This window comes from Aricia agestis, chromosome 8, assembly GCF_905147365.1.
Source record: "Aricia agestis chromosome 8, ilAriAges1.1, whole genome shotgun sequence".
In the NCBI taxonomy this organism is placed as follows: domain Eukaryota; kingdom Metazoa; phylum Arthropoda; class Insecta; order Lepidoptera; family Lycaenidae; genus Aricia; species Aricia agestis.
Window position 1 is genome coordinate 12,257,241 of NC_056413.1, and position 23,367 is coordinate 12,280,607.

Sequence of the window (23,367 nt, forward strand, 5' to 3'; positions counted from 1 at the left end):
TATGACTTCATTTAAGATCTACACAACTAGCAGTTGAAATGTATTTAATTAATTATTACAGGCCTGGTTATTCCAATCCAGTGGTACTCAAACTTCTTTTGCCACAAACACGTTTTGTCCTTGGTCCTTTTGTCAAATTTTTTACGACTTTACATTACATTGCCGGTGGGCGTCAAGATGGTTTAACTTTTTGCGGGCCACTGATAATGTCCCGGCGCGCGGGTTGATATACCTAGCTGTTCTACACAGTATTGGTGCTCACACCCCAGTCTTCTTTGATCATATCAGCGGCCTTTTCAGCGATCATGACGACTGGCGCGTGTGTGTGGGCCGCTGGTATTTGAGGCATTATGGACGCGTCGGCCACCCTAAGTCCTTGGATACCGTGCACCAGTAGTCGCGGTGACACCACAGCGGATGGGTCGCCACTTGGACCCATTTTGCAGGTGCCGGCCTGAAACAGTTGGAAAGATTTGAAATAGCTCGTAGATGATGTTGGTAAAGTTGACTTGAATGAGGAGATTAAGGCGATGCTCTTATAATATTATAATGGTTTAAAGAATTATGGTCCGTGATAAAAGGGCATCGTCATAAACGCCTCATTCACTGTTTAGTTACAACTATCATAATGATTCGTAGCGTATCAACCCAAAAATTTGGCCACATTCTAAACGCTCTTAATTCTTACAGACGAACGGCACTTGTTAGTTGTCACTTGTCGCCTACCGTCGACGCGTGTCGTCGACAAGTGCCGTTAGAAGCCTGGGAGCCTGAAGCCTATATTATGAGCTCTTAAATCCATTCACTTTACGTCCTTATACAGTCAGATAAGGACGTAAAGAGAATGGATTTAAGAGCTCATAATAGGGCCCCAGATCGATAAACATAATTGTTACAATGACTGCGACGCTGTCTATACTCTATAATAGCATACACAATAGTCGATCATGGGATATCTAGAGTTAAGACGAATGTGCCTCTCCACACGTTCATAATTGATTTCACGTGCCAACGTGGATGGGCCGTTATAGCCTTATAGGCAACTTTAGCAGTTACCAGCTGTCAAAAAGTATTGAATTACCATATGGTCGAGCGTAATGGAGGTCTGCATGATGGCGCACTCCCAGTACTCATCGGAGTCAAACTCTAGCGTCTCGCAGCCCGGGAACGGCACGTCGTTCAGTTTAGTGTCGAACCGCTTAAAAGCTCTCGTGTTTATGACGCGTTGCACCTGAAACATAATATATAGCAGTGGTGAAGGATGGATCTTATAGGGTCCACGGTTATATTAGGTATAGGCATGGGCGCCGGCAGGGGGGTGCCAGGGGGTGCACTTGCAGTCCTTGGGAATCTCGAGATCAACAGGAATTATTGAAATAAAAATCATTTTGTAACTCTATTACCATGCCGTACAAGGATAGTTCGTAATGTTTCGGTACCAATGATGAAATACTCAAAGCAGATATGTTACTACCGCGCGCGTTGTGAAGATTCAAATACGGCCCAATTGGGCCGTCTGTTGTTTAGTCTGCATCGAGCACAGTCACGAACGTGCCGCGTCTTGTCTTACCTAAATAAATTGAAAATGACGTCGTGGGCGTTTCGAAAATGTACCAATAATTATGACTAAAAAAAACAAAACACATGGAATCTCTTACCACATGTCTTGATTGCAATAAATACCTCGATTATTTACATTTTCAATAATTTTGTCGAACAATCTGGAAAAAATCGAATTTTCGTCATAGCTCAAGCGAAGAAAGAGACAGCGATACGATTCTACGTTTAAAAATAGAACTGTCTCTTTTATGTAAATGGTTTTTCGTATCTTTTGTTTCACTTACCTGTCCAATTTGTCAATGTTTGCAATTTTGAATTTGAAAATTGTTCGGAAGAGATTTAAGCCGGAAAATAGTATGGATATAACAGATCTGTTGACGTAAATAGACAGTCACTGTTGTTCGTAAAAAGTGACAAAAAAAAAACAGAAAGAAAACTAAAATCTGCACCCCTTGGAAATTATTTCTGCCGGCGCCCTTGGGTATGGGTAGGAATTTAGATGACAGTTTTTAAGATATTAGAGGTAAGTAAAGCCGATAAGCTAACGACACATGCACAGCTATAATACATTCTTATGTTGAGACTTCAGTGTCCATGTGTGGAGGTATTTGGTAAGACAAGTTTTCTCCTCATTTGCAAATTCTTCTGGTCTTAAGACGATTTTTTGATCGGTCGCTAATGCTCACGAGTTTCATATACTTATACTTACTTACCTAAACGTGGAGCGGAGAGAGTTGCGGGGTGAGAGAGGAGGCATTCAATTCTAGTTCGTTCGCTCATATTTTGTTTTTAATTTTTACCTCATCTTCAATACTATTGTGAGATACTCATAATATGTTCAAAATCACAAATTCGAAGTCTAGGACTTTCTTAAGAGGGCGACTAACCCCAAAAATAAAACATCGTCCTTCTCTCTTCACATTCACGCCCGTCTTTCATATGCCAGGTGAAAAAGAACGACGCGGATTCATCGCCAAATTAGTTTTTTCTCAATAACTCGATAAATATACAACATTTTAAAAATCCGCTAGGTCGATCTCTCAATGATAGAATTTTATACAATGTGTTAAAATATTAACTTAGTTCAATGCACGGTTATGGCAATAAATGAAAAATTCGTGAAAATTAGATGCATCTTTGTGATTTTTTTCTATCGAGAAAATTTTTAGATATCGTGTTTTTGCTCAGATCGAATTCTCGGAAATATAATGTTGTATCTAATTTTAGAAAATGAAACATTTCGGGGCTTATTTTCAAGTACTTATAAAATCGACACTTTAGGGTTAGTCGCCCCCTTAATCTGCCTCCCGCCCCCCCCTATATAGAATCCTGGCTACACCCATGGTCACTATAATCAGTAATATACAAAATAAGTTATTGCAGGCTAGTCTCTTCACTTGCGCTTTTGCTTTTTAATTTCCACAGACCACAGGTAAACGTGCTATCACGCGTGTGTAATGTGTTATTACTTATTTTCTTGTGTAAACAAAAAAATCACTAGTGAAAGACCAATGTAAGTACAAATTTTTACTGAAGATTGAAGTTTAAGTTGCTCGACATGTGCTCGACTTACGAATCGCACGCCCTCTCTTATAGTCCTCATATCGTTGGGATCATCGAAGTAGTTGAGTTGCAGGCGCGGGGGGTCGCTATGTCGCGCGGACCGCAGCGTCAGCCTGCCCACGCTCCGCGGCCGGATGAGGATGGGGTTGAGAGCGAACGACTGCTGCCTCCTCTCCAGGGGCACAGAGCCGTACACTTTCCAGTACCACTCGTCTGTGATACCTGGGGATTGGAGTTAGGTTGTACTTTGTAGGAAGACTTAATTTGAATAACAAAATATGTTCAGCCCGAGAGCTAATCGCAAGTTAAAAACTTAACCTAAAAAGTAAAATAGAAATACTATAGCTAAACAGTTGAAACTACTTACTAATTTCAACTGTTTAGCTAATAGCTGCTTCCGTATACTATGGTTTAGCTACTGTGGTTCCTAAAATACAGCCTGGTGAGTGGTGACAGACGGACGTAAGGACGAACAGTAAAATCGTATTAATAGGATCCCGTTTTTACCCTTCGAATATTAATTGTCTTTAGGGTTCGGTGCTTACGGAATCCTAGCAACAAGTAAAATGTTATAACAGTTCCTTTGACTGACTTTGTCTTGGTCCAGTTAAAACGGTACTTATACGTTTAAAATTGACTACCGAGAATTCTCTGTCCACTACACACAACAGACTATTATAATATATTATCTCCTTATTCTTAAACTTACCAAGCATAGACCTCAGAATGCCGAGGAAGTCACCAGCTAGCGATCCTGCGCCCAACACCAGCTCTATATCAGGTCTGCCTGTGGAGCTGTCGTTGGCGAGTTTTGTTTGTGCGAAGGCGAGGCCGGCGGCGCCGCCCGGCAGCGTCAGCGGCCCTCGACCGGCCAAGTAAGCCGCCGCTGACACCGGCGACGCGGCTATCATCTGATGACGTCAAAGTGATAAGATTTTTTGGCGCTATATAAACGGACTGCCTATTGTCTTTTAAGACCTTTTCAAACCTTTCTTGACGTGGGAGAGTCATGCTTCGGCACGAATGGGCCGGCTCGACCGGAGAAATACCACGTCCTCACAGAAAACCGGCGTGAAACAGCGCTTGCGCTGTGTTTCGCCGAGTGAGTGAGTTTACCGGAGGCCCAATCCCCTACCCTATTCCCTTCCCTACCCTCCCCTATTCCCTTCCCTTCCCATCTCTACCCTCCCCTTACCTATTAACCTATTCCCTCTTAAAAGGCCGGCAACGCACCTGCAGCTCTTCTGATGCTGCGAGTGTCCATGGGCGACGGAAGTTGCTTTCCATCAGGTGACCCGTTTGCTCGTTTGCCCCCCTTATTTTATAAAAAAAAAACCTTCCGGTTCCCAGTGGCAAGCCACGTGGTCGTCATGTAAGTACGTACAAGCGCTTTCAAACGTACCGATTATATTAAGTTCCTATGCATTACATAGATTTCGCCGCAGGCTATCTGACAACTACACCACACTACATACTCTAAAATACACCAATGGCCGAAACGAGACTAGAAAGCAATGCAAAATACATTTTCCAATTCAACCAGATGGGTGTGACAAATACAAGCTAACAAGCCTGATAATTATAACATTTGTACCATACTTACAAATGAAGCGGCGAACGACGTCTGCTACACATAATCAACTTACGTCATTCACCGTCACTCCGCTACTGTTGACCATGAACGCGTTGCCCGAGAACGTGATGTGGTCTTGTAGGTTGTGGCCGACGGGCGCCGCCACCACGGGGTCAAGGCCGAGCTCGCGCAGGTGGTCTTCCGGACCCACGCCCGACAGCATCAGCAGCTGCGCGGACCCCACCGTACCACCCGAGAGGACCACCTCCCTCCGCGCGTATACCCGTCGTCTGAAAACATAACCTCATTAGTCATTAACATCAAACACTCTTTGTACTTACCTAATCATGTTAAACATTCTGTAATTAGCGCCTAATTATCCCACGGCCCACCCAATTCAGATTTGAATCTAATTGATTAGCTCTGAAACGACGGAAGGTTATTTCCGCTGAGTCGATCCAAAAAGCGCTAAGGGCTTAATTTAGACATTCCTTTCAAGATAAAAGCTCGCCTAATTGCTGTCAAATTCGTAATCTATTTTATACTAGCTGTTGCCCGCAACTTCGTCCGCGTGAATGTATGTTATTAAAATCGAGATTTAGAAAATTGAACACCGATCGATGACTATTTTATTTGGATCTATATTACACACGAAATTTTTAATTTACATCAAAGACCCAGGAAACTTGAATCTCAGATACGGTACTTATCGTTTTAAAAAATCATTTCTTTGAAGACCGCTTGGCGTGGACAGGGGATGGGGGCCACAGGACAGGGGAAAGGAACATGTGACGGAGATAGAGGATAGACTTCAGAAGACGGGATTTAATGTAGGCATCAATCCCTTTTTAACCTGCCTCCGATTCTCAGATTCATAACCTACAATTAAACCAGAACAAAATAACGCTTGAAGTTGTTTACTTACTTACCCACAATGTAATTTCTTTATGGGCGTTGACCCACCGGCCACCACACATTCCCTCCACTGTATCTCCTGTGTCACCAGGATCGACAGCGGTATCTAACCACGAAAGCCCTTTGATTTGATCTCAGGGAACTCGAGGGACAGAGGCTCAAACTGGTTTGGGACCCGCAACGAAATTAATCAGAAGAAAATGTGCGCTTTTATAATTTTGGACGTGGCGGTAATATCAAATAATAATCAAAAGGGCATAAATTAACGTACCCAACGTTTTATTTTGGAAGTCGGCGTCCACGATAACGTGACGTCCGGAATTATAAATAGAATAATAAATAGTAAAAATTGTAACTGAGCTAGGTATAGCTAAATTAATATTGAAATTTGTTGTGTTAGACTGTTGCCATTAATAATTGTGACCAAAACGCTTGAAGACACTGATTAAGTTCCTATAGCGCTGTCTACGGTATCACCGAAGTATGCGACATCAGATTTACACTGTAGGTTGTCTAGCATTGCAGTTCTTTCGTCTTGGCAGAAACCTCCTTTCTCCTAGAATATGATGAGAGGTTTATTCAAACATACTGCCTTCGGTCGTACATACTCTAACATTTCTACCTATGTGCTCGACCGATGCTAGTAACTTAGATCCGTAAAATTTTACTTTAAAATTTCCATGGCCGGTAACAAATTGAGATACGCAGTGGTCAATATCTATCCAGGGTTTGGATAATCGTTTACGAATACCTATTAGGAAAAGTTTTTAAGATCGACCTTTGCTAGAATTGGTAATCACTTTGGTTGTCATTGTAAATTTCGAGGAGTTCCTTCAATTCCATTACTTATCAAGTCACCGTTTTTAGGGTTCCGTACCCAAAGGGTAAAAACCTTTAAGATCTATAATGCTTAATAACATACTTTGTAAATCTGGAGTCCCATATTACGATGATCTCGTAGACAGCGCAAGGAACTTCCGTGCCTTTAAGCGTTTTTGTCATAATTATTACTGGAAACAGTGTAACACAACAAATTCCAACATTAACTTAGATCTAGCTTAGTAGTCATAATTAACATTATTTATTCCCGTGGTGCTTTCCCTTTAGTTCCTTGACTTTCGGTCATTGCAACTTTGTGCTGTCTCCCGCTTTTTATGGGGAGGGAAAACTGTATACTTCCTACTCCTCTCCTATCTTCTTCTGATTAATTTCGTTGCGGGTCCCAAGACAGCTTTAGCATGTCCCTCGGGCTCCCTGAGATCATATCAAAGGGTTTTCGTGGTTGGATACCGCTGTCGATCCTGGCAACACAGGAGTATCTCCTGTGTTGTGTGGTGGAAATGTGCGGTGGGCCAAAGCCCGTTAAAAAAAAAGGGTAAAAACGGGACCCTATTACGAAGACTTCGTTGTCTTACCGTCTGTCTCCAGGCTGTATCTCAAGAACCGTTATAGCTAGAGTTCTGAAATTTTTACAGATTGTGTATATCTGTTGCCGCTATAACAACAAACACTGAAAACAAAATAAAATCAATATTTAAGGGGCTCTCATACAACAAACATGATTTTTTGGCCTTTTTTGCTCGATATCAATAATGACAACAGGCAGGCAGTTGAAATTTTCACAGAATCCTTAATTGTATGTGTACTTTAATATTTAATAATAAAATTAGAATACTTATAATAAAAATTTTAGGGGGGCTTGCATACAAAAATACAACTTTTGGCCTATTTTTTTCTCTATAACGGTACGGAACCCTTCGTGTGCGAGTCCGACTCGCACTTGGCCGATTTTATTGTAAACATGGTATCAAATTCGAGCAATCTATACAACAAAAAAAGAATTTTGAAAATCTGACCACAAACAGCAAAGTAAACATTAACTCCTCCTTTTTTCAATGTCGGTTAAAAAAAAGTATCTAAGATGTTGACCAGGTATGTAAGGTATCATCATGCCAAATTTCATTGAAATCGGTCTAGCGGATTCAGAGATTAGCCTGTACAAACAGACAAACAGACAAACAGACAGAGAAACAAAAATTTCAAAAACAGTTAAAATGTGTTCTACTACTCTTCTAACATGCCCCTAACTCGTTTTTTCAAGTTTATTTTCAATGTACAAAAATTTTATCTCTACGATTTTATTATATGTATAGATAAGCGGAAAAATGAAATTATTACCTTTTGTTCAACTTAACAAATTCGACGCCGTTGGCTTTCCTAGTTTTTGGGTCGATTAGGATTCTCGTGGCCGTTGAATACTTGGAGACCTTCAAGTTTCGTCGGTGGCGGACAGGCTCTAGGAAGGCTTTGGACGAGCTGCATCTCCGGCCGTTTCGGAGGGTCGCCTGCGGCCTCGAGAAACCGATCACTCGTTCGCCGTTCGGATCGTTCCACTCGAAACCCAGCTCCTCGCCCGCTTCCTTGAAAGCTCGATCCAGCGGCGTCGTGTACGGCGAGTGATCTATGTCCAGGTACCCTCCCGTGCCGTGAAATTTAGAATTCTTTAGATCATCAATTTTTATGTTCTCCGATTTTTTGAAGTACGGCAGGACCTCCTCGTAGCTCCAGCCGGGGTTGCCCATGCGCGCCCAGTCGTTGTAGTCGTCGGGGTGGCCGCGCTGGTAGATCAGGTAGTTGAGGACGCTGCTGCCGCCGAGGACCTTGCCTCGCGGCATGTAGCACACGTTCCCTCTTAGGCCTCTGCACGCCCTCTGCTCCGGTTCGGATGTGTAGCCCCAGTTCATGGGGGTTATAGAGATGAAGGGTGCAAATATCGGGATATCGGAAAAGAAGTTTTCGTTCCCGCCCGCTTCTAGTAGTAGAATCTTCCAATCGGATATTTCGGATAGTCTGTTGGCGAGAACGCAGCCGGCCGAGCCGGCGCCAACTATGATGAAGTCGTACTCCTGATTGTCTTTGGGCGTGTAGTCCGGCACGAACCCCTCGTCCCTGCTGCGGGGGAACGGCCGGAACAAGTCTGTCCCGAGGTCGAATATGTTGTACGTTTCAAGGGACGCCTCGTAACTCAGTAAAATCAGTAGAAGTACGGACCTCCTCATTGTGATTGCCTTTACTTCGCATCCCTGAAAATATATAAATATAATTCTTTAAACGTAAATTCTGATGACGTGTCACGTCACCCTTAGATAAATTTGGAATAATCGTGGTCCAATTATTGAAAAATATGTTGCTTATGCCAAACCGAGGAGTTTCACGAGTAAAGCAAGGCTATTTTAAGTGGACTTCAGTATATTTACAAAGACGGCAAGGGCCTCCGAACTTGCGAATTTAACTGAACATAAAAGTACAACGAGGAAGGGTGACACTGGACAATTCCTCGGAGATTCAGCCCGCGTGGATGGAATGAGGGATCGCTGTATTTCCCAGTATTAAATAGATTGTTTCCTACATCGACGGAATATAGATTAGCTCGTGAGTCGTGTGTGTGTTCATCAGTTACCCAGCTCGTGTGCCATCCACTGTGACTATAAATAGAGGATTGACATCATTTTATCTAATAAACTAAATGGTTTTGTATTTTTTGAAATACCCGGGTATATTTTATAGAGAAATGAATTCTACATTTTATATGAAAAATCGTTAGTTGTGTGACCTAAGGGTTCTAATTCTCAATAAGTTAAATTTTTAAGGAAGTGAAGTTAAAACCTATGAATAATAAAAAAATATAGCACCTATTAGTCCTATTACCTATTTGCCGGCTGTTTGTGCATTTGTGTAAATTATGTTCTAAACCAGGGTTTCTCTAACTTTCGGCTCCATGAACCCCAGTTAAAATTTCGAGGTGACAGCGAACCCCTTACTAACTAATGGACCCCCCCCCTAAGAAAATAATAAAATTGACTGTTGAAGAAAATAAGGTTTTTATTTGAAGAAAAGGTAACACATAAACTGCAAAAATAAAATCTTTCTAATATTAATGTGACGGGTGTGCTTGTTTCTTGTTGTAAATGGATTCAATGTTAGAAGTAATTTTCGACAATTTTAACCAATTCTGAGCCGATATCAAATCGATTTCTGTATTTAGTTTTATCATGACCGGGTGAAAAGATACTCTCACTTAGGTAAGTATGTATGTTGTACTCCGGTAGAAGGGTAAAAGGAAATTCCCCGTTTTGCATGACAGTTTGAAAGCCTGTCTAGCTGCCCAAAATTTTATAAAAAACATCCAGGTTATCATAAATCTTGTCGCGAACCCCCTGCCGTCGAATGGCGAACCCCTAGACTAGAGGTTCGCGTACCCCACTTTGAGAAACCCTGTTCTCAACGATCTAATGAACATGAATGCATTCATGATTCAAAAGGTTTTTTTTTTGCAATGAATAATGCAAGTGCTTATTTAACAGCGTCCATTAGTTATTATTATTATTCGTAAGCTAAAAAAAGGGAGGACGAGTCCCCAGGCTCCTTGACTATTAACAGCATGTAATTATTTACTAGGTACAAATATATTACTGTGATTGGTCAATGTCAACAGTAGTTATGTTTACAATTATTCTGTCATTGTAAATATTTACACATAATATACAAGTAGCGATGATGTAAATTATGTGTCTATGTTTAATAGTCCATACGCTTGTTTGCATTACAATTTGCAGCAAATAAAGCAATATTATATTGATTTTAATGTGATTCCGGTCTATTAACAATCAATTAATTTCCCACTAAGCCCGTGTTAAGTTGTGATAAAGTTTGGTTCTAGAGGCACAAGGTCCCGCGAAGGGATATAAGTAACATTATTGTTTTTATTGTGGCAAAATCACAGATCAATTAATTAAAAAAAAAAAAATGTAAAATAAGCAAGCATCTAATATAATATGTTGTTAGAGTTAGTTACCCATTATTCAGTTTAAACTTTAAACAGTAGTTCTCCTTGCAGTTGAGCCTATTTTCATTGCTAACATGTTTGAAACGTTGAGTTTGGTTCTAGACAATAGAACCGCAAGAGATTTATAGCGTATTCTATACTCGCACTTATATACCTACATAGATATATACATAGATACATTAACAATAACAGTGTCCTTCAGTGAACTTCATTCCAAAGTAATAAAGCTAAAAAGTAGCACCGAGTCTACTAGCAACAAGCCAAGTACCATTGAGGAAATTGATTCTTAGGCAGTCGACAGACTAAGGTCAATTGATCGGATCATGTCAATTTAATGTAAATTGTGATCTGTCAGCTGGGTTTGACGTAACGCGACCAATCTACGTAGATCCCCCATCTGCCTATATTATAGGAATCAACTTCTCTGATAGTATGGCGTATTCCAATTTCACAGGATAAGCATGGGCTTAAACTGGACTGCAGATTAAACGAAAACAAAAAATCAATATCCATTACCTCGAAGATTAATGGGGCCAGTTGATATTTGGAGTTTGCACCCAATTTTTGTTATAAAAACCAATTTCAAAGTGGACTGTGGGATCTCTACATTCAAAAATCAGACATCTAAAAATGTTTTTTTTATTAATTGTATTATTATAAATCCGCAATCCAATACAATTTGGATTGCGGATTTATAATTTTTTGGGAGATCTTATAATTAGAGATGTGCCGACTAGTCGCCGACTAGTCGGTAAAGCCGACTATCCGATGAGTATTCGTAGCGACCAAGGTGTCTGATTCTGCTCTGTAGTAGAGCAGGACAGTCAAGAAGGAGGTGTATAGGTGTCTCGTCCTCCTCCTCGCAGAATCGTTTTTAATACGTGGGAGAGCCATGCTTCGGCACGAATGGGCCGGCTCGACCGGAGAAATACCACGTTCTCACAGAAAAAACCGGCGTGTAACAGCGCTTGCGCTGTTTCGCTGAGTGAGTGAGTTTACCGGAGGCCCAATCCCCTACCCTATTCCCTTCCCTACTCTCCCCTATTCCCTTCCCTTCCCTTCCCATCCCTACCCTCTCCTATTATCCTATTGCCTCTTAAAAGGCCGGCAACGCACCTGCAGCTCTTCTGATGCTGCGAGTGTCCATGGGCGACAGAAGTTGCTTTCCATCAGGTGACCCGTTTGCTCGTTTGCCCCTTTATTTCATAAAAAAAAGAATCTGCAAGTCGTTATGCTACTAACACCAATTCTAAAGGTGTTTGTGTTACAACAGTAACAAAACCTTTCAAACCAAATATATTAATGTTGTTGAGAAAAATCTAGTTGTTAGCCTCAAGATGGCTCGATAATAACGTTGTTTCGCAGCCAGTTGCAACAACACATTTCAATTTGTACTAGTCCACTCTACAACAATATTATAATACAATGAAACTACGTAGCACTCGTAGCGATGCATAGACGACTCGATTTCAAACCCTATGCAATGGAAATAGAATGCAAAATTCCCAAAATCACGTAGCAATTTTTAAAGTTCTTCGAGTTTAGGCCGTTACGAAAACTATCGATAATTTTTAACAAAAATAAACGGAAAACTTCTTTTTGCTACAGTGTCTACTGTCTAATGGACTCTGTCTATTTCTGAATATTATGTCTGTTTATGATGCGTTGGGTTTTTAGTTTTTAAGGTTCCGTACCCATAGGGTAAAACGGGACCCTATTACGTTGTCTGTCCGTCTGTCTGTCTGTCTGTCGCCAGGCTGTATCTCAAGAACCGCTATAGCTAGACTTCTGAAATTTTCACAGATTGTGTATAATATCTGTTACCGCTATAATGACATATACTTAAAACTATACTTAAAACAAAATAATATTAATATTTAAGGAGGGCTCCCATGGCCATACAACAAACGTGTTTTTTTTGGCTTTTTTTGCTCGTAATCAATAATGATTACAGGTAGGCACTAGAAATTTTCACAAAGGCCTTAAATATATTATGTGTACTTTAATAATTAATAATAATATTTAAATAAAATAAATAATTTAGGGGGGCTCCCATACAAAAACACAATTTTTGGCCTATTTTTTCTCTATAACGGTACGGAACCCTTCGTGCGTGAGTCCGACTCGCACTTGACCGATTATTTACATTTTATGAATTAGGTCGGCGTTAATAGTTACACTACATACTTACTTAGTTATTCACATATTGCTTCCTGACATAGTCATTTAGCACATACAAACAAACATAATATCGAGATTCGAGAGTGACATGGTCGTACCTTACTCTATAAAAAATAAAGAATAAAAAAAAACCAAACATAATATCATTAGTTATTACTCATTAGAATATTAACTAAGTGGCGATCTATTAATTTGCCTAATGATGCGACCGCAGTGCAAATTGTTGTTTGTCACAGTTTTAGTCGCGCCAGGGCCGGGTCGTAAACATTTGTTTTTATTATTAACTATTGTACGTGAATTTTAAGCTGCATTTGCTGCGGGCATTTGAGGGTATTATAAACGTCGCGATAAAATACAATTAAACCTGGAGACTAAAACCCGACTCGCGTAAAACGTCTGAAAATATCGCAGTCTGAGACTGTAGAAAGTTTGGCTTTAAGAAAATTGTGAACTTTTGAAAAAGAAAATTGTAAACTTTTGTTTAATTTTTTATTTACGATCTCATTAAGTATAATACTTATGTAACTCGACTGCTCTACCTTCACCTTAATAAATCGGCGCAAACCGGTTATATTAGCATGATTAAAAACATAATGTATTATATTTTACGGTTATGTCAAAAATGATTTGTTATATAAGGTTCCCTTGGGCCTAGGTTGCGGTGTTTATGCGTATTGTGAAGGTCAGTAACCGATTCCGACTACGCACCTGCCTTGAACTGGTTTCAAGATTTTTATAGAAATCTCGATTGTGTTACAAAATTGTTTTTTTTTCTTTTGTTTACAAACATTCGTTTTTGGGAAAAAATCTCATTCGCTGAGTCGTGTCGTTGGGCAACGTCGCGTCGTATCGTATTCGCTCGACTAAAACAAGTTTTAAATATCAGACTATAATAATTCTGCCCTCAACCACAGAATACATATTAGTACAAATACCTTAATGTCGAAATCCGTACATAATTGGAGCCGTATTTTTTCCTATGATAAAATCTTATGCCCCTTCCCGGGACTCTATATATCTTTATTCCAAAAACTATACCTTTCGCGGTTTCGGCATAAATAGTTATCATCTTATCAGATATTAATTAGACAGACGCTTAAGCTTCGCCTAACTCCAACTTAACCGATGAGTGGATCACCATGGGGTTTGAGTGGGTAGACTACGCAGGAGTCCCACATACCCCGGCCGATATCTCCAATTTACCGGGGATGCGTAAAGCATTTCCCCATGTAAAAAAAGGCTTCGCCCTTCCTATTAGAGAAATCGAAAAAACAACTCCTTTTTTATAAAATTAGGAGGCAAACGAGTAGATACCCATCACTTGAAAGAAAACAACTACTTTAGCACGAACATTTGCACATCAGAAGAGCTGCAGGTGCGTTGCCAGCCCTTTAAGAGAAAATACGCTCCCTTGAAGGTTTTCAAAATACTGCTGGCGACAGCTTGTTTCATCTTATCAAGGCGATGATGATGATATATTTTTCGCGTGGGACGATGGCGAAAAGTTGCAGGAGGTATCTATGATTCCGAACAATTCCTCAGAGCACTCCCCGCGATACAATTGACAGAGAATGCAGAGTATAGCTACAGTTCGGCTTGTTGAGGGCACATTAGGCCTGATTCTCCTACCTCGAAAACAGCTTGCCTGAGCGATATTCGAGGACAGACTCTCTTCTATGACATAGTATTATCCATGGACGGACATGCCCCAAGTACTGCTGATATATAAAATCTATGTGCAATATAAGTTGTAAATTGTAATTATAATGTTGAAATCAACATCAAATACGTCAATTTTATTCGAGTAAACCAATTGGTTTATAATTTTATCTAAGAAATTGTTTAGATGTATAACTATTGCCTTACGTTGATTTTTTCATAATTTTTCGTAAATAATTGTTTGCGTCTATTTTGAGTACAATAATAAAATTTACTACTTGTCCAAACTTTTACATATGGAAGTAACAACAAAGTCCTTCTTTCAGAATACTTTGTTGTTAAAACTGCAACATCGGATGTAGAATTGTGTGAGAGAAGTACAAATACAGCGGGAAACATAGCTGGAGAGTAAACAACAATCCATTAGGGTTAGCGGTGAAATATAATATACGACTATAATTAGGGATGTGTTGTAATGCTGGCATAATAAATTATATTTGGAGTTTGAAAGGCTATCTTGCTGCGTATAAAAGCGGTAATTTATTTATCGACCACTCGATGTCTCCCTCAAATTCATTGCAACTAAATTCATTTATCGCGCGTGAACCGTGCATTTATCCAGGATAAAAAGTATCCTAATGTCCTTTCCCAGGACATAAAGTATCTCTAACCCGCATAATCTGTTCAGCGGTTTCGACATGAAGACGTAACCTACAGACAGACAGACAAACACAATTTCGCATTTATAATATGGACCATAAAGTTAATATAAGTACCCAGCGGAATAGAGCAACAATCTCGAGCTGTCAAACGAAACCGAATACTCTTTCATCCGAAAACTACTGAACAGATTTTGAAGAAAATAATGATAGGCATTTAGGCACTAGAATCTAGTGCCCAAACGGCCCTTTTTTCCGTAATCTAGTGACGAGATTAACAAAGGCTAATGTTATCCCGAAAAATACACTGTTCCCATGATCCTTTTATGCAGGCGAATCCACAAAGTTAGTTTGTTAGCAACCCAAGTGAAGGTGTGTCGGTGTATAATATAAATATTCAGCTGGACCCTAAATAAGGGGTTCAGATCAGATTACGGGTGATGAGGGAGGGCCTTTGTCAGCACTCGAAAGGCATTTTAGGTCACTATCGAGATAAGCCCATAAAACATATTATAAATTATTACGAGTATAAACATGGCTACAATACTTTGTGTGTTTATTTAAGACGGTGGCATTAAATGTTTGGCATGTCTACCTTTATTCAAATAATATCGATTATTAAAATCGAATCAGTAGTTAAGAGGGCGGGTGCCATCGAAATTCTCATACACACGTAATACCAAAATCATTTTCTCATACGAAAATATTTAACATGTTTGAGTTATTTTTCAGCTTAAAATCGTAATTACCCGGCCTCTTAAGACGTTATGATGAGTTGTTAAGACAAACCTACTCATTATATGCACAGATGACGACTGTCAAAATCATTTTGACCTCGTCATGGTCAGATAAAAAAAAACATATTAATATACTTTAATTATAAATGCGAAAGTATGTCTGTCCATTTCTGTTTGTTACCGCTTCGCGCTCAAATCGTTGAACCGCGGAGCTAATGGTCACATTTAGCAATTCCTCTCAATCAATTCAGCAAATGTATTGTCAAAAATGTCAAACTGACAAATGTCAAATTAGTACGAATTACTAGACAGGCATTGCAAGCAGACTTGCATTTTTTGGTTTTAAAAAATGAATCTTATTATGATTCATAATATGATTCTCCATAGCGACCATTTTAGCCCCGCTGATTTTGCTGAAATTTGCCATGGAGATGTCGCAGCCGACTGGTTTAAATAGCCGTTCAATCAAACAGCTAGCCCTTTGACTGAACAACGCCATTCAATCACACGGCTATACGTCGTTTAGCCGACTTGTTGACTACAACGTTCAACACTATAACTAGACGACGCTTAGCCAACTGGTTTAATGGTAAATTAACTAGGGCGACCATTAGCTTAATATATTGTAATTTGGGAGAATAGGAAAACTTTTTGTGTTTTATTGAAAGATTATTCTCGGATTAAGTTTAAGGGGTGACCAAAAGTTTAATGCAATAAGTAACAATAAAAAAATTCTGAGGCGTGTTTTGTGACGGTCGCCGGCTGCTGCCGCAGCACAGCAGCAGTCACAGTTCTAACCTAAACTACTTTTGGACTTTCTGGATTGTGTTTGTTTTTGTTTTGGCGGGGGGCTGCGCCCCCGAGCCCCCCTTTTGTTTGATGACGGTCGCCGGCTGCTGCCGCAGCACGCTCGCTGCGCTCGCTCGGCTCCCTCTGTGTTGTGGTCTAAGTTCTAACCTAACCTAACCAACTTTTGGACTTTCTGGATTGTGTTTGATTTTGTTTTGACGTGCCCCCCGAACCCCCCTTTCTAGTGGGCTGCGTCCATCCATTTCATAATCCCGTAATTTCTCCTCGAATATTTGTTGAAATTTTAATACACTCATATGTGCCCAGTGCCTCTACAATTTTTGTCTCTTTAATAACACTTGTAACTTTTATTAACTACTTTCTTTCCGAAAAACAACCACAAACACAAACAAACACCTGCTAGTTGACGCCATATTGTAAATAAAACGCACCTAGCGCCGCAGCGGTGCGCGCTGAACTACTTCAATTAGACGGCGGCTTTTGAATCAGCTGTAGTGTTGAACGTTTTGAGCGACTAAAATATTCAATATAAAAGCTAGACGTGTGATTGAATGGCGTTGTTCAGTCAAAGGGCTAGCTGTTTGATTGAACGGCTATTTAAACCAGTCGGCTGCGACAGAGATACTTTGAATCCCGGGAAAGTACATAGGATAGTTTTTATCACGGAAAAATGTACGGTTACCGCGCGATAATCGAATTTTGGCGCAATGGAGTTACGGGCGTCTTCTAGTACAAAATAATAAATCCTACTTCCTACTTCCTACTAGTCCTACTAATATTATAAAGGCGAAAGTTTTTTTGGATGTATGGACTATGGATGTATGGATGTGTGGATGTATGGATGTTTGTTACTCTTTCACGCAAAAACTACTGAACGGATTTTAATGAAACTGTACAATAATATAGCTTATACATCAGAATAACACATAGGCTACAATTTTAACCGACTTTCGAAATGGGGCAGGTGTTATGTTCGTTTTCTTATGTTCAACGATTACTCCGCCGATTGTAAATCGATTTCAAAATTTTTCTTTTGGTATATAGGGTATCATGCCAATTTAGTATTATTCACAAAAGTGGTGATCTGATAAAGGATCCATAAGTAATCGAGGGAACTCCTCAAATTTTATAGCGAAACGTGTGGTGACTTCGGTTTCGTGAGAAGTATTCTAAGCATATGCTACCAACAAGTAAGATTTTGCACCGAGGTATACCTGGTATACCGTGGTTCCGAAGGTGCTGAGAGAACTCCTGATTCTTTATAGATACAAGTTTGGGAGTTTCGGCGTTGTTTTAAGAACGGAAAGCATATTATGCTACTATGCAAATTACATTCATCGTCATCATCATCACTACTATATTACACTATGCGTCGTCGATTATGAGCCTATTATGTGTTATTGGTACTTTTCATAGTCTTTTAGATCGAGACTCGAGTTTGTCAAGCGATAATTTAAAAAAATCTAATTATAAACCTGAAGAGTATGTTTGCTTGAACGCGCTAACCTCAGGAACTATAGGTCCGATTTAAAAACTTATTTCAGTGTTAGATAGCTTATTTATCGAGTAAGGCTATAGGCTATATTATATGTATCTTAGCGTGATAATTCACGCTAAGACTAATACGACTAAAGAAACTCAGGAAAATGTGGGGAAAACGGGGGAAATATTAGAAAGGGTTTATCTCACGAACTTCTGGAGCAATTTTTATGGCAATATTTGGCACAGATATAGAGTAGACCACGTGAAGAGAGTAGGGACACAAGCTATTTTTATGGGAAAATGTACGGTTTCCGTAAAATTCCTAATTTACGCGGGCGAAGCCGCGCGGGACATCTAGTATTTTAAATTAGTGAATTGGTTAGGCTTAATTGTGTCCATGAATATTTCGCACTGCCAAGAGATAAGAGCTATATAATTATTAATGGTTAAATTAAATTTTTGCATACATTTGTACGATAAAACAGTTACAAATTTTAATGAGTAAATGTTTGTAATAATTTAAGTAAGACATTATTAAAATGAGTCTGGCAAATTACTTGTTCCTCAACTTGACATTGTAATAAATGCTCTTGACATGGATTTCATATCATATCAGGAACAAAAGTTAATCTCATCTGACGTACAGTAAACAAAATTATATAATTACCTAAACTGCGACTAATGCCGTACCTAATCTGTAGTGTCCGACCGAAGGTCTATTTTTAGCCGAAGCCGAAGCCGATAAATCGGCAATCTCCACAACCTTCGGCCGGAAACCTTCGGTTTCGGCCGATTTTAGTTCGAAGCCGAAGATTTCGCCGAAGATGGTTCTTTTGGCCGAAGCCGAAGCCGAAGCTTCGGTCCGTACACTACTAATTTGTTAAAATATTAATTGTATGAGGGTCAAAATATGACGTATTTTATTATCTAGTTTTGTGAGTATTCTTCGTTTAGGTCCTTTTAATTACAAGTTGCACGTACACAAAGAAACAGTTTTCTAGCGGCTATATTGATGGCTTAATTTCAAAGCTAGCTACACTAGAATTCTGTTTATAGCTGTTTCTATCAAGAAATCCTTTTCCACTTTAATAGATAACTCTCCAATCAAGTCGTCAGTACTCAGTTGCCAACTTGAGGGGTAGAGTTCTCCTCGCCGCGTTCAATCAAATGCAGGTCCATAACAAAGTCAAACTTTGACGCACTTGTAGTTTCTCAGGTTTGAACCTCAGTTTGAATAGAAGTTTTTGGGTTTGAAGCCAAGACAATCAGCTTGTTTAGGGCCTGATTACACTTACCGAGTAGAGTGGCGAGACAGTGTCCTCGGCCAAGCACTCGGTATAGCGGGGAATACTCATAGTACATATTTATTCACTTACAGTCATGCCCATATGCACGCGCATGTCCGAGCGGGCAACTTTACAGGAGGTTTGCGCCAGGTTTGTATACAGACCTGGCGCAAACCTCCTGTATGCTCGGCCGAGAACACTGTCGCCACTATACTCGGTTGGTGTAATCGGGCCATTAGTTTGCTCCTCAATGTAAACAGACATATCCACAAATCATTATTCATTAACAGTAAAGTTACATCACTGTCTCTGTAGAGCTGGGCTAGAATCGTACTTAACACATATACCCGAGCAAGTTTTAAATGTTGCCAGCGACATACACCGCATATATATGGTATTAACGAGTAATTTAGCGACATATATATGACGTGTATGTAGGTCTAGCAGACGGGTTCTGTGCCTGGCGAAATAGTGGTTATTTCACAACGCGTTTTGATACATGGATGTGAGCAAGTACATACATACTTCTGTTAATGATAAATTCGTAAAGGATATTTATTTTTTTATATCCGAATTGAGCAATTTTTAATTCATCTTGATACAGCATTGATCTGAAGATTATAATAACTATGTAGGTATGTATTTTTCAAAGCGTAAAGTTTCTGCACAATTTTGGAATATGTGCGTTATTTTTGCATACACAGAATATTACAAATAAAAGTAACATTCATACTAATATTATAAATGCGAAAGTGTGTCTGTCTGTCTGTTACCCCTTCACGCCCAAACCGCTGAACTGGTTTTGCCCAAATTTGGTATGGAGATAATTTGAGTCCCAGGAAAGATCATAGGATACTTTTTATCCTGAAAAAATTCACGGTTCCCCCGCGACAAACGAATTTTAGCGCAACGGAGTTACGGGTGTCATCAAGTTACATACTATGTACCTATTGTTTGCCTAAAACAGGTCACCAATGAGTTTCGCTCGGGGTCCGTTTTAAGAAATAAAATGAACTTCATTACATTTAAAAAAAAATATAATTACGGAAATTACAAAGGTATTTAAGTATCAATGAGAAAAGTGTCAATTTTTGTTGCTACAATATGGTATGTCGAGAACGAAATTAATTTTTAACAAAGTTCATTTCGAACATGCTTGTTCCGCACACAATGGGTTGGCAGTCCGCCCCCCCCCCTCAGTTGGTGACCCCTGGCCTAATACATTGTTTTCCCACATTAAATAAATTTATAATAAAAAAAAAAAAAACAAAATACTTACTATAATGTGTCACTCTCACGATTAAGACAAATCTAATGAGCTCTTAAGATGTGCGACAAGCCTTTATTAATCTAGACGCTAAGAAATATTAATACAATTCCTAAAAATGTAGTAACAACTAACATTCCTTAATCGTGTACTTTTTTGCTCAAGTATATACTCGAATAAAAAAATACACGATTAAGTTTTGAAAAAAAAATGAAGAAAGAGTTTTATGGGTGTTCTGAATATCCGTACCGAAAATGAACCGAAACCGAAAATGAACCGAAAATGTTTATAACCCATGAAAGTACTCTACATATTTTAATGATTGATCAAAATTTGATGGTAATGATTGTGTTGGATGATAAAGCCCTACAAAAAGGGCCCAAGGTTGATCCCTAAATCAATCAATACAGGGTATTATATAATTGATGGTTGGATTATCGGGAATTCTGTTCAGTTTTAATCGCACAACATTAAAAACTTTTTAGACAGATTGAAAATAGAAATGGCTGACTATGCGAAAACAGAGTGCATTTATGTAGAGTAGCACTTTGCTTAATATATTTTAAATTATCATTTTTGCCAATGGATCGATGCCTGTTTTTCATACCGTGTACAGTTTTAATGGATAAGCTTAAATTGTTTAAAGTTAATCATTAATATTTAATAGTCAGTTGCATGCCGGTAATTATGAGTTGAAACTTGAGCCCATATCTTTATTCAATGACCTAGGTTAATGTGCAATGTAATGATTTAATAGGTTTAAGTAAGTTTATCTTTTTATTATATATGTCGTAGGATGATTTGATAAATCGAATTATCGCGAAAATTCTAGGGACTTCGCGAAAACACGGATAATTAGACAATGGTGATTACATTTTTTTTACCTTACTGATAAAAGGTAGCGTTTTCGCGAAGAAGCTAGTCGCCTTAGTATGATTGCGAAACGAATCGTTAGTTATTATCAAAAAAAATCACTGATTGTCTCGATACTATAATGTTTTGTGAAATCAAACATCTACATTAGCGGTCCCCCGACACACCTTGACAACAATTATAGACTAAAATATCACTTTACACTTAGGAATTATTTAAACTTAAAGTCAGTAAAATAAATTAATTCATTACTTTTTAAAGTTGTTTGGCGGGGGTTTTTTTAATTTCTTAATTTAATTTTATTTCATGCTTTTTAAACTTGTGTTGGTTTAAATAGTGCAGAATAATTCCTATCAACAGGATCATAATATTATATCCCAATGAATACCATCTAGGAATGTCCTTTTGGATGAGGCCGTCACGCGTCAATATGAGTCCAAACATGAAACCTCCACTTTGGGTTCATATGGAGCTCGGCTCCTATAGAATCCAGGTGATGCTGCAGCAGCAGCATGCAAAATTTGTTGGTTATCTACGTCTTATGAGTTGTCGCAATTAAAATGAGCCCAAACACGAAACCATTGCTCTAAGTTGGTGAGGAGTTGGGTCCCTATTGATTACCAGGTGATGCTGCAGCACCAGGTCAACTTTCCATTCATGTGTAAATATTCATGAATGTCACGACCTAGAATGCAATAAAGCCCACCCAACGACGGCAAGTTGCTAATCGGCCCTTCACGAACCAGATGAACTGCGATTTTTCAGTACGAAGCAGGCTGATGATGATGAACTATAGGTAAGAACACTCTCAATTAAGTCAGCTTTCAAACAAAAAAAAAAATAGATCAAAATCGGTCCACCCGTTTGGATGCTACGATGCCACAGACAGACAGACAGACAGACAGACAGACCGACAGACAGACACGTCAAACTTATAACACCCCTCTTTTTTGTCGGGGGTTAAAAATGACTGATACAAGTGAAATTAGTGCTGAAAGTTCAACAGAACCAGGAACAAATTCTGAGGTTATGGTTGAGATGAGAAAAAGATTAAATAAAAAGTAAAGTTCTTTTAAATAGGCATTGTAATTTCTTACCCTTTATAATTCTATGGTGTAATACCTCAAAGATACATAGGAAAAGATAGTAACCAATCAGAATAAGAGTTGGCCAGTGAGTAAAAATCAAGCCAATCAGCGTTAAGAATGTGCAATGTTACTAAGGCAACTCGCGTTTTCTCAAAAAAAACTTTTTTAGTAAAATTGAAAAATATAAACCGCATTATCTAATTATCCGTATTTTCGCGAAATTCCTAGAATTTTCGCGATGATTCGCTTTATCAAATAATCCTACGACATATATATAAACAATTCAAATAAGAAAGTACTTACGTTTAATTTTTATTATTTTATAAATCCCAAACAACAGAAGAAGAGAAGCACTATGTCAGTGCAAATAATATTTTCTCCCACAAAATTGTATTTTTTTTATCCAACTATACCACTTCGTCACAATGCCCGTTACAATATTTTTTTTATTTACATTTTTTTAACACGCAAGCAACAATTATTGCTTTACAATGTCCGTTGCAATTTCCTTAATTTTTTGTTGTTTTTGCCACCGGTTTCATGAAAACGACGCAAGGTTACGTTCCGTTGCAAAGATTTTATTATTTCCAATTTTTTCAACCAAGCAACAATATCCTAACAAAGTCCTTTGCAATTTTCTAAATTTTTTTTTCGTTTTTTTTTGTTTTTTTTTGCCACCGGTTACACAATCCGCACGCACTATCCGTAGTCAAACCGTTTATAGGATACTGTGGTATCAGAGCCGCGTATAAACAGCATGCAGCCGGCCTTGCTCACTAGCCGCTACAGCTTTTACGTGAAATCATGAACTTCGCATTCCAATCCTTTGAACTTGGACTGATAACCCACTTTAGCGAAAACAACAAGT

At 39.0% G+C, this 23,367-nt stretch overlaps 1 protein-coding gene across 2 annotated transcripts; it reads right to left on the reverse strand.

Moving 5' to 3' along the window:
* Nucleotides 1-140: 140 nt before the first annotated feature.
* Nucleotides 141-22,825, reverse strand: LOC121730000 (glucose dehydrogenase [FAD, quinone]-like). Of its 2 annotated transcripts, none has more exons than XM_042118794.1 (7): nt 22,803-22,825; nt 7,790-8,694; nt 4,770-4,986; nt 3,833-4,034; nt 3,134-3,345; nt 1,082-1,231; nt 141-454 (listed from the first exon to the last, which is right to left on the reverse strand). In XM_042118794.1, the coding sequence occupies exons 2-7, from the start codon at nt 8,668-8,670 to the stop codon at nt 242-244; spliced, it is 1,875 nt and encodes a 624-aa protein (XP_041974728.1). In that variant the 5' UTR covers nt 8,671-8,694; nt 22,803-22,825; the 3' UTR covers nt 141-241. The 2 variants fall into 2 exon arrangements, with proteins under 2 accessions (XP_041974728.1, XP_041974727.1); XM_042118793.1 differs by lacking the exon at nt 22,803-22,825 and adding an exon at nt 8,865-8,993 and having other exon boundaries at nt 7,790-8,699.
* Between the last annotated feature and the right edge of the window lie 542 nt (nt 22,826-23,367).